Source organism: Nothobranchius furzeri, chromosome 11 (assembly GCF_043380555.1).
Source record: "Nothobranchius furzeri strain GRZ-AD chromosome 11, NfurGRZ-RIMD1, whole genome shotgun sequence".
Lineage (NCBI taxonomy): Eukaryota > Metazoa > Chordata > Actinopteri > Cyprinodontiformes > Nothobranchiidae > Nothobranchius > Nothobranchius furzeri.
Genome location: NC_091751.1, coordinates 66,247,665 through 66,261,634, shown reverse-complemented (window position 1 = coordinate 66,261,634; position 13,970 = coordinate 66,247,665). Strand labels below are relative to the sequence as shown.

The window sequence follows — 13,970 nt, the reverse complement described above, 5'->3', positions numbered from 1 at the left end:
CCCCAGCGGCAGCTCTGGCATCTCAGATCGTAGCGGCGCTGGTCTGCTGTGCGGCTGTGGGCTTGTGGAGCTCTGGGGAGACCTCTGTGTTTCACCCGGTTTTACCCAGCGGTCAGCCCGGCGTATCTCTGACTCAGAAGCTCTGGTGTTGTGCACAGTTAACTCTGGTTGTAGCTAGGTTGCTACCTCCATTAGCTTAGTTCCCACCTCTGTGTTAGCTTCAGGTTAGCTTGTAGCTAGTTTGACCGGGTGTCGTCAGTTGATCCCAGCCTTATAGCCCCACCCTCAGCTCCTCCTCTCTTCCCTTTTGTGGAATTGTCTGGGCCTGACGGAACCTGTGACACGGTCAAAATGGCGGTGGTGGTCACCTCCCATTTGGCCTCAAAAACGTGTTATTGGATTCTATGTGTAACCCATGAGAAGTATTGGGCTACTAAACCTGTTTATGTTGTCTGAACTGTAATACCACAAATGCCCACCAGGGTGCAGGTTACACCTTCTGAAACCTGAGCTATAGACGTGCAACATACTCACTTTTCGCCTCCAAGCATATGCGTGGCTGTGCACTGAACGGAGCGAGTAAGTAGCAGAAAATAGTGATGTATGAATCAATATTATTGGATATTTTATTTATAATATACTGTGAACAGGCTGGAACCTTGTGAGTCATCTGTGAGCAACGGGAGTAACCGTTTGTTGAGAGCTAGCTTGTGGAGATCCCGGTGAGTGAAAAGTTAGTTGGCCTGCCTTAGCTTTCGGCTAATGTGTTATTTTGGCATAAATTACTGACTTTTATTTAAAATAAAACCAATCGGGAGTTTTATGGACACTGTCCCAATCTTTTAAATGCTTTGATGTACTCCACATCATCGTAACGTGTGAGAGATTTGTTTAAAAGAAATGCTAACGCTAATGCTAGCGCTAGTGGCTACCGCTAGTTCCAGTCTTTTACAATGGAGTAATTAGCACTGTAGCAAGAGGGCTCGTGCTCTCTGCATACCAACTGATTCATTTGTTAGAACGGCAACGGTTGATTGTGAGCCGTGTTAAGTTAGGCTATACTGTTGGTTTTAGTAAATAAATGTTTGTACAAAGTTGATAAGCAATTAATTTAATCTACCAGGTTACAAGGATTAAAAAGATAAAAAATTGTTTTAAAAGTGATGAATATTGCAGTTATATCATATAAATATGATTAAGTCATAAGATGTTCAATTAATTTATGTTTAACATAAGGTTGCTGCTAAACAGCAGGAAAACTGTACACAAATTACAGTTTGAAGTTAAAGCTAAGCATTTCAGTTTTTTGATAAGGTTTTCCTAAACCGTTGGATAACTACTAGTGATGATCTTTTAAGTTAGATCTGAGGTCTCATAGGGATAGAAAAATGAACAGAATGATTTACTTTCTGCATTCTATGTAGATTGGTTTTATAGTGACTCTGCATTCTTGACGTGATGGCGAGCCGAGCCCAGATGGACTGCGGACAGGTGTAAACGGTGTGGCCAGCCGAGACATCCTTTCGCAGAGGAACCTTCACGAACTGGAAAAATCCATACAGATCTACAGATAAGACACAAACACTACCCGGGTAGCAACGTTGCTCAAGAACTGAATCCTAAAGATCAACATCTATATTTATTTTTATTTTTTTGGGGAAAAAGAGCTCTCTTATTTTGGGTATTGTATTTGATTTTGAAAATATTGTAACCACACATTCTCTTTTTATTTTATTTTATTTTTTTATATGCTGGGTGAAGCAATAAATCACCGTTGTTCAACTTTCGGATGGTTTTCCTAATTCTCTTTGTAGATAGAGCCTAGTAGATGTCTAGTACCTGACTAAAACTAGTCCCCTCTATAGGTGCTACACATGGAAACCCATTGTCCAATATTTGTATGTCGATGCCTTTAACACATTCCGAAAAAACCCTGTTTGTTGTACAGGATACTAGTCCATGAGCTGTACCATGAGTTCTTAAACACACATAAATACACCGATTTGTAACACCACCTCCATTTGAGGTTTCAGTTCCCCTTTTACTCTGCAACCGTGCATGACTCACTTCCTTTATTATTATTATGAGTTCATTCTTTCAACACCTACTTCCAGCAGTTGTCGCTTTCTGCTCCTTTTTCTTGGCCCGAGCAGTGTGTACCGTTCATCCAAGGCAAGGCGATGTTTGACATAGATAAAGTGGGGGTGCAACAGCACCCTCTGCTGGTGACCTCAAAGTTTTATTTATCAGGATGGTGCAAAAGTGGATTTTATACTTTTAGGAAGCCTCGAGAAAACAAGAAAGAAAACGATCTTTTATATAGAGCCATGCTCTGGAACTGATGTTCAGGTCAGTGGTCTTTCTGGGCAAGAAGGGAGTGGCTTTTTGGGATGACAGCACCCGTGATGGTATGTGAACTCATGCTGGAATGTACCTATAACCTTCCAAAAGAAAGAATTTACTCTTAAGAGAGATAACTGGCTCTCAGACTTAATTCAGAATGAAGTCATCTAATAGTATGCCTGAAGGCCTGCTGTGCTGTGCAGGTCTTTTTGAGCCGTGTGAAATAGTGGCCAGGAGTTTACAACACACCAAAGCCAGCACACTGGGCGCCCTTCCGTGCAATGAACTGCTGAGAAAGTGCATGAAAGTGCAATCGAAACACAACAGACCCAGAGGCAGCAGCACAACACTCATGGCAATGTGAGTTTTATGAAGCAGTGGACTTGGCTATGGAGGAACTATAAGGAGATTTGACCAAGATGGCGTGGAAACAGCAGCTCTTAGAAAGACAGTGGTCATTAAAGCAGCACAAAAGGAACTTCCTGTGAATGTGGATTCCACACCTTCCATTACGCTTTCACATGGACCGCCTGGGGATGCACCTGAAAATGATCGGAGATGTCTTCAGCAACTCTCCTGGTAACACCGTACAGGACGTAACTGCAACAATGTCTAAACTCCATCCACAAACAAGGGTTGTTTTCAAAAAAGCTGAATACCCTCATCAATGCTCATGCCTCCCTGTTTCAGCTGCATCATCAGAAATGTTCCACTCTGCACCGCCTGAACACATGGTTACACACAACCATGACACAACAAGGCTGACATACCTTGCTCTCATGCAAGTCCATGAAGAGATTTTGGACAGTCTGGACATTGGCAGCCTAATAAGGAGCTTCATCAGCGCCAACCCGGAGAGGAAGGCCACATCCACAGTTGTGTGACGCAGATGGTAAGTAGTCGCATTTCAAATGCTGCTGCCGTGCAGCACACGTTTACGCTGTTCAGCACCACAGTTACGTGGACAGCAGTTTTCAGCACCATGGACAGTTCACCTGGACTTTGCTACATAATTATTTTTATTTTTGTTATTATTTTCATATTTAATTAATTTGTTAATTCTTTCTATTTTTGTGTGTTACGATTTTTGCAGGCTTAATCAATATGGCTGGTGTTCCTCGTTCAGCTCTAAATGATCAATGAATTAAACCTTTTTGATAAGTGATCAGACATCTCATTGTGTTGTGTTTCGTGATTTTGTCTTCATTTCTAATAACGAGACTCCCATCAATGCATATAGCACACATAGGCTATGATTCACCTGTACATAAGGAGCTGAGTGCAGCAGAGCACCCCCTGCTGAGAATATGTTCCCATGGCTATGCTTGCTTCACCTGTTCAGCAGCTCATAAAGCTCTGCAGAAGCCTGTTGATCGCCCTTTGATTTAAACCAGGCGTGTTGAAACTGAGAAAACAGTAAAACATGCTGGATCACCGCCCCCGAGGAAGAGAGTTGTTGATGAGGGCTCTGTCACCTTAAGAAAACAAGCTGTTGCTGACCACACCCACACATCCCCTCATTGGCTGCTATGAAGTGAAGAGCTCAGATATCCGTGAGGGGCTCGGAGTAGAGCCGGCGCCCCTGCACGGTCGATGGGTGAAGGGTGGTTATGCAAATTTCCCCAATTGTGACATCACAAACTAAGTCTTTTTGAAACTGCTCATTTTTGGCAGATAATTCCTGAAACCAAACACTGGCATGACTGATGGGTAGTTTTAATTCACCATTTTAGGGTGTAGAGAGGTAGTCGAGACCCACAAGGCAGTAGAATGCAAAAAGGTGAGTTTTGCATAATATGTAGAAAGTAAAGGAAGTAAAATAAATAAATACTTTATTTCCAGTTAGAACCAGAAACAAATGTTTGAGTATTTGGTCAGAATCACCTGAGACTGGACTTTTTTTACATCATGAGAATCAGGAGGTCAAAGGGCACAGTGTTGTGACAACGGGAGTAAGGAGAATACAGATGTAGATTTTTGTTTGTTTATATTAACAAGTCACAGTGAAAGACAGCAGAATGAATGACATAAATATGGTGGACATGAACAGAAAACAATTATTTACAAAACGTTTTGGCACAGATGGAACTCCATACCTTTAGCTTAAATGACTTTTCAGTCCAGAACATGCTCACTGAAAGCCTCCGAGACACCTTCTGCTGGAGTTATCTGTGATTGTGTCTGATTACTGGGAGTGGTCAGGAGCTTTTTGTAAGAAAAACCATGAAATTAAATTCCTAATTTAAAAAAAGGATGCAGTTACTCCAGTGATCTGGTGAGGTTTACTGACTAGAGATGGACGGTCGCTATGTTGCAAACATACATGTTGTGATGCCCACACATTTACTCTGTTCTCTCCTTCATGATGTGAATCTGTGCATAAAAAATAAACATGACTAACAGCTAAGTTCTTATAGCTGGTGTTGGTGTTGTGATCCAGAGTCTATGTTCTGTTGATGAAACATGTTTAGCCGTTTCTGATGTTGTTCTGTAGAAAAGTGATTATTTTTTATGAAACAGGCTGCTGTTCTGAGCGGTGTACGTGTCCGTCTTCTATCTACAGAGCATGTTCTTTAGCATCACAGTCTAACATATGAAAAAATACTTCTATTTACACACAGAATAACTACATTTACACTATTTACAACCAGTAATTCAGTCATTCAGCCCACTGCGGCTGAGCCTAATGGGTCTCCTTCAGTTTATACCTGAAGTCCACGTCATAGGTAGGCTGCAAGATTCCCAGACCAGCACGAGACTGGTCGAGAGGAGGAACTCTGATGGCAGGGTCTAGTAGTTCCATGTCAAAGTACGACAGCATCAAAGTCAAAAACTGCTTAATCTCACATATAGCAAAAAATCTTCCGGGGCATTTTGTGACGCCGGAGCCAAAGGGCATGTAGAAGTACCGCAGCCGGCGGCCGTTGCAGTGAAACGTGGTTTTCTCCTGACCTTTCTCGTCCAGAAAACGGTCAAACTTGTACTCCTGCAGGGTGAGCAGAGGAAGAATCATGAAGAGAAACTCTACAAGCGCTGTCTTACAAAGATGACTTTTTAAAATGACATGGATCTTACGTATGGATCCTCATAGATGTCTGGATCGTAGTGGAGCAGGGGGGGGTACAAGGCTATGACATCATCTTTTCTGATGTGATAAGCTTCCTGGTTGTCCAGGTGAAGCAGGAAGTCCTCCTTAGCAACTCGAACGTTCATGGAAGCGCTGGAAAGACGCATGGCCTCCTTTATGATGCTGTCTATTAACAGGAGATGGATGAAAGAGATCGTGGTTACGATGCGTTTATACATTTCTGTTTACATGAACGTCGGTGCTCTTACCCATCACAGGCATGTTGTCTAACTGGTCTCTGGTCAGATTTAGGGCAGGGTCGCTGGGGTCGACTGTCTGACCTGCCTCCCTCAAAACCTTCTGTACCTCCTTCTGAGCTGCTTTCATGGCATCAGGACTCCTGAGCGCACATACAACAGATTCTTAGTTGTGCTGCTTTGTTTACTTTTTATTTTATTTCCAATCAGAAGAAATCTCTTTGTTGCACTCAGACTAGCTGCCAGCTCGTCAGTCTATTTCTCTCAAGGCCATTCAGAGAGCTACTGACACTGGGTAAGACGGCCATTATTTATAATCTTTACACAAGAATGGTCCTTTAAAGGCGACACAGTGAAGAATAAACATTCCAACTATACCTGATCATGTAAAAGAGGCTCCAAAAGGTGGCGGGCAGCGTGTTGGCCTGTGAAGCCCAGAGCAGAGCCACGTGGGTTCGGGATTTGCTCACATCGTTGAAGGTGGACAAGGAATCATTCAGGATCATCCTCATGGAGATCAGGTCAGACATGTTGTGCCTCTTCGACAGGTTTTCGACGTGCATTGTCCTTGCTAAATTCTAAACACAAACACTAAAAGTTAACGAAGCGACGCAGCGCATGGAGACACCTCTATTCCCATTCCTGAGCTGGCTAGAGGTACCGCTTAACTGGTTAGTCAGAGAAAACTAACTGCCGCCCAAAACCAGTATAAACATCCCTTCTCTGATTTTCAACAGAAAAGCCACCAACCTCTCTGGCACTGTAGGCACTGTGAAACACATGGATGGGCAGGCCAGCCACGAGTGCTGGGAAAATCTTGTCAAATTCCTTGAAGTTCTCCAAAGTGTTGAGGACCAAAGCTTTCTGCGCAGCCTGGTGGGCCTGGGACTTGTCATCTCCAAGCTCTTTACCGAACAGAGTCAGGTATCCAGACTCGAACATGACCTGGAGACCAGAGTGAGAGTGGAGATCAGATCAGATGTGTGTGTGTGTGTGTGTGTGTGTGTGTGTGTGTGTGTGTGTGTGTGTGTGTGTGTGTGTGTGTGGTCGTTATAGCTAATCTGAGTCAACCTCAGCAAACGCAAAAACAGCACTGAGCTCCAACTGAACCCATCAGATGTTAATTTGACAAAAAACCTAAAACTCCACAAATTTTAAATTTCAAACAATCTTGGTTTGAAACTCTGGTTTGGAAAGTGGGGAGCAATATGGATTATTTCCAGGAATACTGCTGGACAGCCATCCTATATATGTAAATGTGCAGTCTGGCCTCGACCCGTAGACAGAGCTCAGTCGTGGGGCTGAATCTACGGTTTTCTTTCAAACTGTCTGTGTCGTCGGGCAGTGTTTGGACCAACCAAAGCTATGAACAATGTGACGTATTCATAGCTAAATCAGTCAACGGGACAGGCCCGATACACCGTCAAAGTGTTTGGCACAGATGGAACTCCATACATTTAACTTAAATGTCTTTTCAGTCCAGAACATGCTCACGGAGAGGCTCTTGAGACACCTTCTGCTGGAGCCGTCTGCTGCTCCTGAGCCTGAGATCAATGGACTCAGTGATCTCCTTTAAAAAGCAGCTGAAAACTCACCTGCTCAGGCTTTGGTGTGACCTTCATCACCCTCTCCTTGTTCTGCCCTTTCTACTAAATCTGCCTTTCCCAGGATCCACTTATTTCCCTCTTAAATATACATTTTCTCTTTCCCTGTCGTTGTATTTTTTTATCACAATTCTTTATTTATTTATTTTTTCTTCTAATTTTAACCATTTTAAAAATAATTTTTGGAAGATAATTTTTGTATTTTGAATTTTTTGTTCTGGTGAAGTGCCTCATGATTTTCATCTTGAAAGGTGCTATATAAAAGATCATTTTCTTTCTTTCTTTCTTTCTTTCTTTCTTTCTTTCTTTCTTTCTTTCTTTCTTTCTTTCTTTCTTTCTTTGGGGCGACGGTGGCACAGGAGTTAAGTGCTCGCCCCGTAATCGGAAGGTTGCAGGTTTGAGCCTCGCTCAGTCTGTCGCTGTCGTTGTGTCCTTGGGCAAGGCACTTAACCCACGTTGCCTGTGGTGGTGGTCGGAGGGACCGGTGGCGCCAGTGCTCGGCAGCCTCGCCTCTGTCAGTGCGCCCCAGGGCAGCTGTGGCTACATTGTAGCTCATCCCCACCAGTGTGTGAATGTGTGTGTGAACGAGTGAATGACTGATTGTGTTGTAAAGCGCCTTGGGGGGTTCCAGGACTCTAGAAGTCGCTATATTAATAACAGGCCATTTTCCATTTCTTTCTTTCTTTCTTTCTTTCTTTCTTTCTTTTCAAAGAAGATGAAGAAGCAAAACCCAAAATCTTTCTTTCTAAATAAAGACTTAAGTACCTCTATCTGCTCTTGTCTCAAAGAAAAGTCTAAATAGTCCAAATTTGATGTCAAATCCATTTCAAATGAGTGCAATTCCTGAGCCGACGCCATCTTCGTAGCTTTTTTTAAAATCACAGCTCTGGTGAAAAAAAAAAATCACAGCTCTGCTGCTAAGCCCACCCAGCGTCTCTCTACTAACATAGAGGCCGTGATTGTTTGGACCTGAAACTGTTCGGACCAATGGGAGACCTGCAGAGGCTGTAATGGAGTGTGGCGAGACCGACCTGCAGAGATAAACCTTTTACTGCTGTTTGTCCAGCTACTTTGGTAAAAGCCAATTTTCAAATTTAAGGAAAAAAAACAGCTTCAATGTTCTAAATCTGGGCTGCACACACGAACCTTGTAGCAGAAAGCAAAGATGCCATCCACCTGCCAGTGATCTTTGCTGGGGCTAAGGGCGTCTGACTTGAGCATGACATCCTGCAGGTGACCCATCATTGCTTCTATCAGGGAGGGCAGAGCTTCACCCTGCAGGGTCTTCAGGAAGGTTTGATGGAGGTTTTCTGTTGTGTAGCCATGACGAGGGTCAAAGCTGTCATGGCCAAAAGCCTGGAATTATAAGGCAGACAGCGTTTAGGCCAGTTAAAGGACCTTTCTACACAAGACAGAACAACTCAGGACCAGAAGTGTTTTCACCTTAACAGATGTAGCAAAGTGGAACTTCTTCCAGTCCAGATGTCTCCCCTGTCTGATGACAGAATGGTAGGAGAAGGGATCACACAGGAAGTGGATGAACTGGCCGGCAATCTTGCAGGTGAAAATGTGGCCGTGTTTCTTCTGGCGGCTGAGGAGGAACTGCAGAGGGTTGGCTCCAAACTGCAGAGCACATCCCAGGTAGGGGATGTAACCGTTTTCAACAGCAGGCTCACCGGGCTGCCTGCGGATCATAACAAGGGTCGTCACGTTCACTTATTTCCTCTGATGCACACTCAGAAATCATTCGCTGTGCTCTCCACTCGTGACTACTGCACTGGTTTCTTTTTCTTTTGGTTTTTTAGTGTTTTTTCTGATTGTCACCATGTCCAGTTAACCACTGATTCAACAGTTCACAAACAGGCTGGTCCTTTAAAAGTCGTTTGTTTAACACAGCAACGTAGGAGCATGTTCAGGAAATCCATGATTTGATGTTGGAATAGATTTAGTAACAGAATAAATGAGCAATAATCCACCTGAAAGACACACGTTGGCTACCTCTCTGTCCTGTACTCGTGACAATGCTTAGATGTTCTCAGAGATGAACAAAAGTAACCCAGCAGCTCCACGTTTATTGTCCCAGAGCAGCTGATTAGATCAGCTTTGCATGAGCGGCTTGTTGAGTCTAGCTGTGACACACCAACAAGGCCACCATCGTACAGTCTTTGTTCTGAATGCATGTGGTCAGTGAATGCATCACAGCAGCTGAGCCCTAACAACACAGTGGTCATCATTTTTCTTTTACACTCTGACATCAGTAGAAGCTACAAACAGACATCATGTATTAAATGAGGGATTTCTCCAAAGATCTTGTCTTAGTCAGGCGTCTCCGACCCCCGGTCATTTAGGGCGATCATAATTCGTAATGTTTTATGCTCCAGCGCACCTGACCTGCTCAGCAGGTCACCAAGCTCTGCAGGAACCATTAAATCTCCTATTGATTCAAACCAGGTGTGCTGAAGCAGAGAAACTCATGGAACTCGCTGGTTGGTAGCCCCGGATGACCAGGACCACCACAGACCGTAAACCTCTTAAACACGTTTTAACAAGTAAGGTAAAGATCTTGCTGTTGTCTCTACATTTGTTAAAAATCACTCATCTCTATTTTCGTCTATTCTCTGAAAACCTTAAAAGCACAACATAGTTCACGTTTCAGGAGTTAAAATGTCAGGTTTTGTTGTTAAATTGTAACTTTTTCAATCAGATTTGTTAAAAATTCTGTAATAAACAATAACCTGGGCTTAATGTCAGATTTCAGACAGATAAAGCATCAAATGAACACGTGTGAGTGCCCGGTAATTTATCCGGCTGCGAGTCTTACCTCCGTCTTATCCCCAGGGCAAGCCACAGAAGGCAGCAGAATCCCACCACCACTCCCCAGATCAAAGCGATGCTTATCATCATGGTGCTGTGACTGGTTGAAGATGACAACGTGTGTCAGGTCCAAAACTGAAAGCAACTTGTCACCAATTAGCAAACTTCCACACAAACACGCCGTCAACTCCTTTAGCGATTAAAACTATTTTAGCAAAGCCAAAACTCTCACTCAGAGGAAAGCTACATCAAGATTTTGCTCCAGTGCAGAAATAATGCCTGCAGAGTGCTTCTGCCTGCAAGAGCAGAGTGTGTGTGTGTGTGTGTGTGTGTGTGTGTCAGTGCACAGTGTCTGCGTTAGAAGTTTTTATACGTCTTACTGGGTGGAGCTGAGATTTCTCAACAATGCTGACATCACCAACACGGCAGCCTCACACAGGTTCATTAAAAAGTAACTCCAGCGTATGTCATCGTTTGTTATGTAAACGTAAAGCTCCTGCCAAAAAGCTTAATAGAACACAAGAATAAACGACAAAAGCTCGTCAGTTTGCCTCATCAGAGTTCTACAAATAGGAAAACGCTATTCTCAACAGGCAGGAGGGATTTTTAGTAAACATTAATGTTTTGGGGACGTCACGGACAAATTCACACGTCAGATTTGGTCTGAAATCATTCTGAATGAGTTATCTGGATTGTTATCTTACCGTGATCTCTACGAAACAGAATTCTATGCATCCTGTGTGTGAGAGAGATGGCCTTGACCAGAGTCCATGGGCAGTGCTACTGAAAGGCGGCGTTCTGATAGCGCGTGTGGGTTGACAAACAGATTCAAGGTCTCTGCTGAGCTTTGATGAATCAACGTGAACAGGGACCGGACTGAAAGCGTTGTCTGTTCAGTCACGCTCACAGGCGGAGACACGAATCTGGTTCGACAAGAAAGACGAGTTGGGCTATTGATCAGCCGAGTGGCAAAGTGTAACTGCATGAACCAGGCAACTGGACCATCAAACAAAACACCTTGCAATGGTAACAACAGGGCTGACAACACAAATGCAGCTGAGGCTGGGGTTTGCCCGCCGCGCGTCTGTGTGACAGCCATCGTAGAAACGACACGTGGGCCGGCATGTGCTGGAATTGGGAGAAACGTCGAGCAACAACTGTCAGTTGAATGTAAGACCAGACACGCCGACCTGTGCGCCGCCTGGACCGACTTCACAAAAGGCTCCGACTCAGCTCATGGATCCTGGACCTCAACAGAGCACTGATGAGACCTGGCGCCCATCAGCCTGATCACCATGGTGACTGGCTACATATACCAGAGTAGAGCAGCCATCAGACATCTCTTCTGCAGTGTTGACATCAAGATGTAGGCCAAGACGAGTGAGACGTCCACTCACTGACCCACCTCACGGGGAAACTCAGCAGACATCGGGACTGGTGTCCAGACGAGGCCAGGCGGCGCCAGCAGAAACAATTTAAATACCTGAAGACAACATTAGGGATGTTTTAGACAAGTGGTTGCCAAGATGAGCCATACCCCTAACCCTAACCCAAACAGTCCTGACTTTACCTTTTTGTGAGTCATTTGGACGTTGTAGAGGTAATCTTCACAAATACAACCTTGGTAATCTCACAACATGCACACAGACACAATTGCAGGAACCCCCCTTGGAGGATCGCAGATCCAAGGATGGGTGTTCTAGATAATTACAAGAATAGGGGGTGATGAGGCCACAAAGAAGTCAGTCCAAACCAAGAACCTCCCGACTGGTTCTGAAGAACCAGCAGGTTGGTGAAAAGAAAGTCCATCAACACTTTGGGCCTGCCAGTCAGACACCCGCTGGTATGAAAGCCTGGCCAAAGGAAGAGAGAGAAGCTTCTGATGTCAGGACGAAAAACAAGGACAGCACCCTGAGACTGGACACGAGAGGAAGGAGAGGGAGATCAAAGATAGTGTACGTCAGAGCCACAGTCCAGGATGAAATAAGATCCTGGAGAAAGCCTCTAGGGTTAGGAGGCTCCCCGGGTTAGGAGCGGGTGGAACCGTCATGGAGGGAATAGACTAGGCCGTGCACAACACCTACGAAGGAAGGCTGAGGAAGTGGTAGAGAGGGGTGGTGGACTGAAGGATACAGCGGTGCTGATCATGGCGGAACAAGAGCAACGTGCACCAGAGACAACCCAAGATGCAGGCGGTGTGGACACACTCATGAACCAGTCCAGCACAAACAAGCAGGGTGAAGGATCTTGTTGGCGTCCTCCATAAACCTTTTCTCCTCTGATGGCTTTAGGTTTCCACTGTAGCTGTTTGGTTTTCTTTCTTCAGTAGGAGTAGATCTGAGCAGGCTGGGATTGTTCAGTTCAGTTTTTGGTTCATATGAAAAGCATCAGCTCATCACAAAGTCCGCTTTGGTCTCCTCCCGTTCCAGATAAAACGCAGAGTCCAGTCGAAGGTGTGTGAAGAGGTACCGACGGATTTGGGTTCAGTCCTTCTTTATTTTCATTTCTACGTAAAGGAAATGACACAAACAGATCTGCGTGTATCCTCAAGTTGTTTCTGCAGATTTAGGCTGACTTGGTTGTTGCTGACAGCAGTTAGACGACGTGTGAGGATGGAATGTGCTCCTCAAGCTGGCAAAAATAAAACCACAGGTGCAGCCAGCGAAGACAAACAGAACCTGGTCCAACAGGTCTCGGACCTTGTCGATCTGAGCCAGTTGTTGTTTCACAGTCTAGGTTCTATCGTGCTATGTTCACGCTTTTCATAAATAGTGATTTATGAGGATTGCTGCAAGGTCTCTGGCACAACAAGTCAGTGACTCGATGCAATATGCTGGGTTCCTTACAACGGAAACGTTTTATGTTTATTTATTTATTTGGCAGACGGTTTTATCCAAGGCGACGTATAATTGTTAACCTATAGGGCATGTTGTGATCAGTGAGGAGTACAGGAGTACTCGGAGGAAACCGACGCATGCTTGGGGAGAACATGCAACTCAGAAAGGCCGCAGTCGAGTTTCCAACCTGCAACCGTCTTGCTGCGAGGCAACAGTGCTGAAGACTGCGCCACCGTGCAGCCCGATGACTGGCGATGGCTGATATAATGAACTAAATTCTGCAGGAAAGTTTACTTTGTGAAGTACTCTGAGACAAATCCTGTGATTTGGTGCTATAAAAATGAACTCAACTGAATTTCAACAGCAACAGGATTCTGTGTTGGGGTGAAGTTCTCTTCGCTCAGCTGTCGGGACTTCAAGAGACCATAATGAAGCAGGATAATATTTGAAAGGAAACCTGAAGCATGTTGGTAAAAAAACAACTTGTAGTGTTGATTAACCTGATGTTAGTCTCAGTGCACCTGATGATTCACTCAGTGTCCTTTTCACTATTTAAAACTTGATGCCCGACAACTCAGCCACGCGTGCATGTGCAGAACCTGTTATTCAGTGCAGAACAGCTGCAGCTGGGGTTTGAACCTGCAACCTTCTTGCTCCACCACACAGCCTGTAATGCATCATTAAAAGTGATCACTCTAAACACTTGCCTGAGTAATTAGAGGAAATTCATTTGTTTTTCATGTCATTTAAAACTTTTTATTGTTAGACGTTGCCTGAAAGATAATAAACATTCTCTGATTGGTCGATAACTCATCCTACATGTGAGCTGGAGCCAGACTGAGTTTGGTCCTGTAGAGCACAAGTTATCCATCCATCCATCCATTCATCCATCCATCCGTCCGTCCGTCCATCCGTCCGTCCGTCCATCCGTCCGTCCATCCATCCATCCATCCACCCACCCACCCACTTATGCACCCATCCATCCATCCGTCCGTCCATCCATCCGTCCATCCATCCATCCGTCCGTCCATCCATCCACCCACCCACC

General features: G+C 44.6%; 1 protein-coding gene and 1 long non-coding RNA gene across 2 annotated transcripts; one reads left to right on the top strand and one right to left on the bottom strand.

The window, feature by feature from the left end:
- On the top strand, positions 1-3,513 carry LOC139061864 (uncharacterized). The gene is made up of 3 exons (XR_011515508.1): positions 1-579; positions 651-722; positions 1,425-3,513. It is a non-coding gene; the product is annotated as an uncharacterized lncRNA (long non-coding RNA).
- A 645-nt stretch (positions 3,514-4,158) lies between these two features.
- cyp7a1 (cytochrome P450, family 7, subfamily A, polypeptide 1) lies at positions 4,159-10,441 on the bottom strand. The gene is made up of 8 exons (XM_015974301.3): positions 10,093-10,441; positions 8,715-8,955; positions 8,418-8,627; positions 6,418-6,612; positions 6,046-6,245; positions 5,680-5,810; positions 5,419-5,597; positions 4,159-5,329 (listed from the first exon to the last, which is right to left on the bottom strand). Exons 1-8 carry the CDS (start codon positions 10,173-10,175, stop codon positions 5,027-5,029), a joined length of 1,542 nt encoding a protein of 513 aa, XP_015829787.1. The 5' UTR covers positions 10,176-10,441; the 3' UTR covers positions 4,159-5,026.
- Between the last annotated feature and the right edge of the window lie 3,529 nt (positions 10,442-13,970).

Excerpts from the sequence above, each read along its gene's own strand:
- cyp7a1 (XM_015974301.3), bottom strand. The coding sequence starts at position 10,175 with ATGATGATAAGCATCGCTTTGATCTGGGGAGTGGTGGTGGGATTCTGC. Across the intron at positions 6,246-6,417 it reads GTGCCTACAGTGCCAGAGAG|AATTTAGCAAGGACAATGCA; the intron begins GTTGGTGGCTTT and ends GTTTGTGTTTAG. Across the intron at positions 5,330-5,418 it reads ACATCTATGAGGATCCATAC|GAGTACAAGTTTGACCGTTT; the intron begins GTAAGATCCATG and ends CTCACCCTGCAG.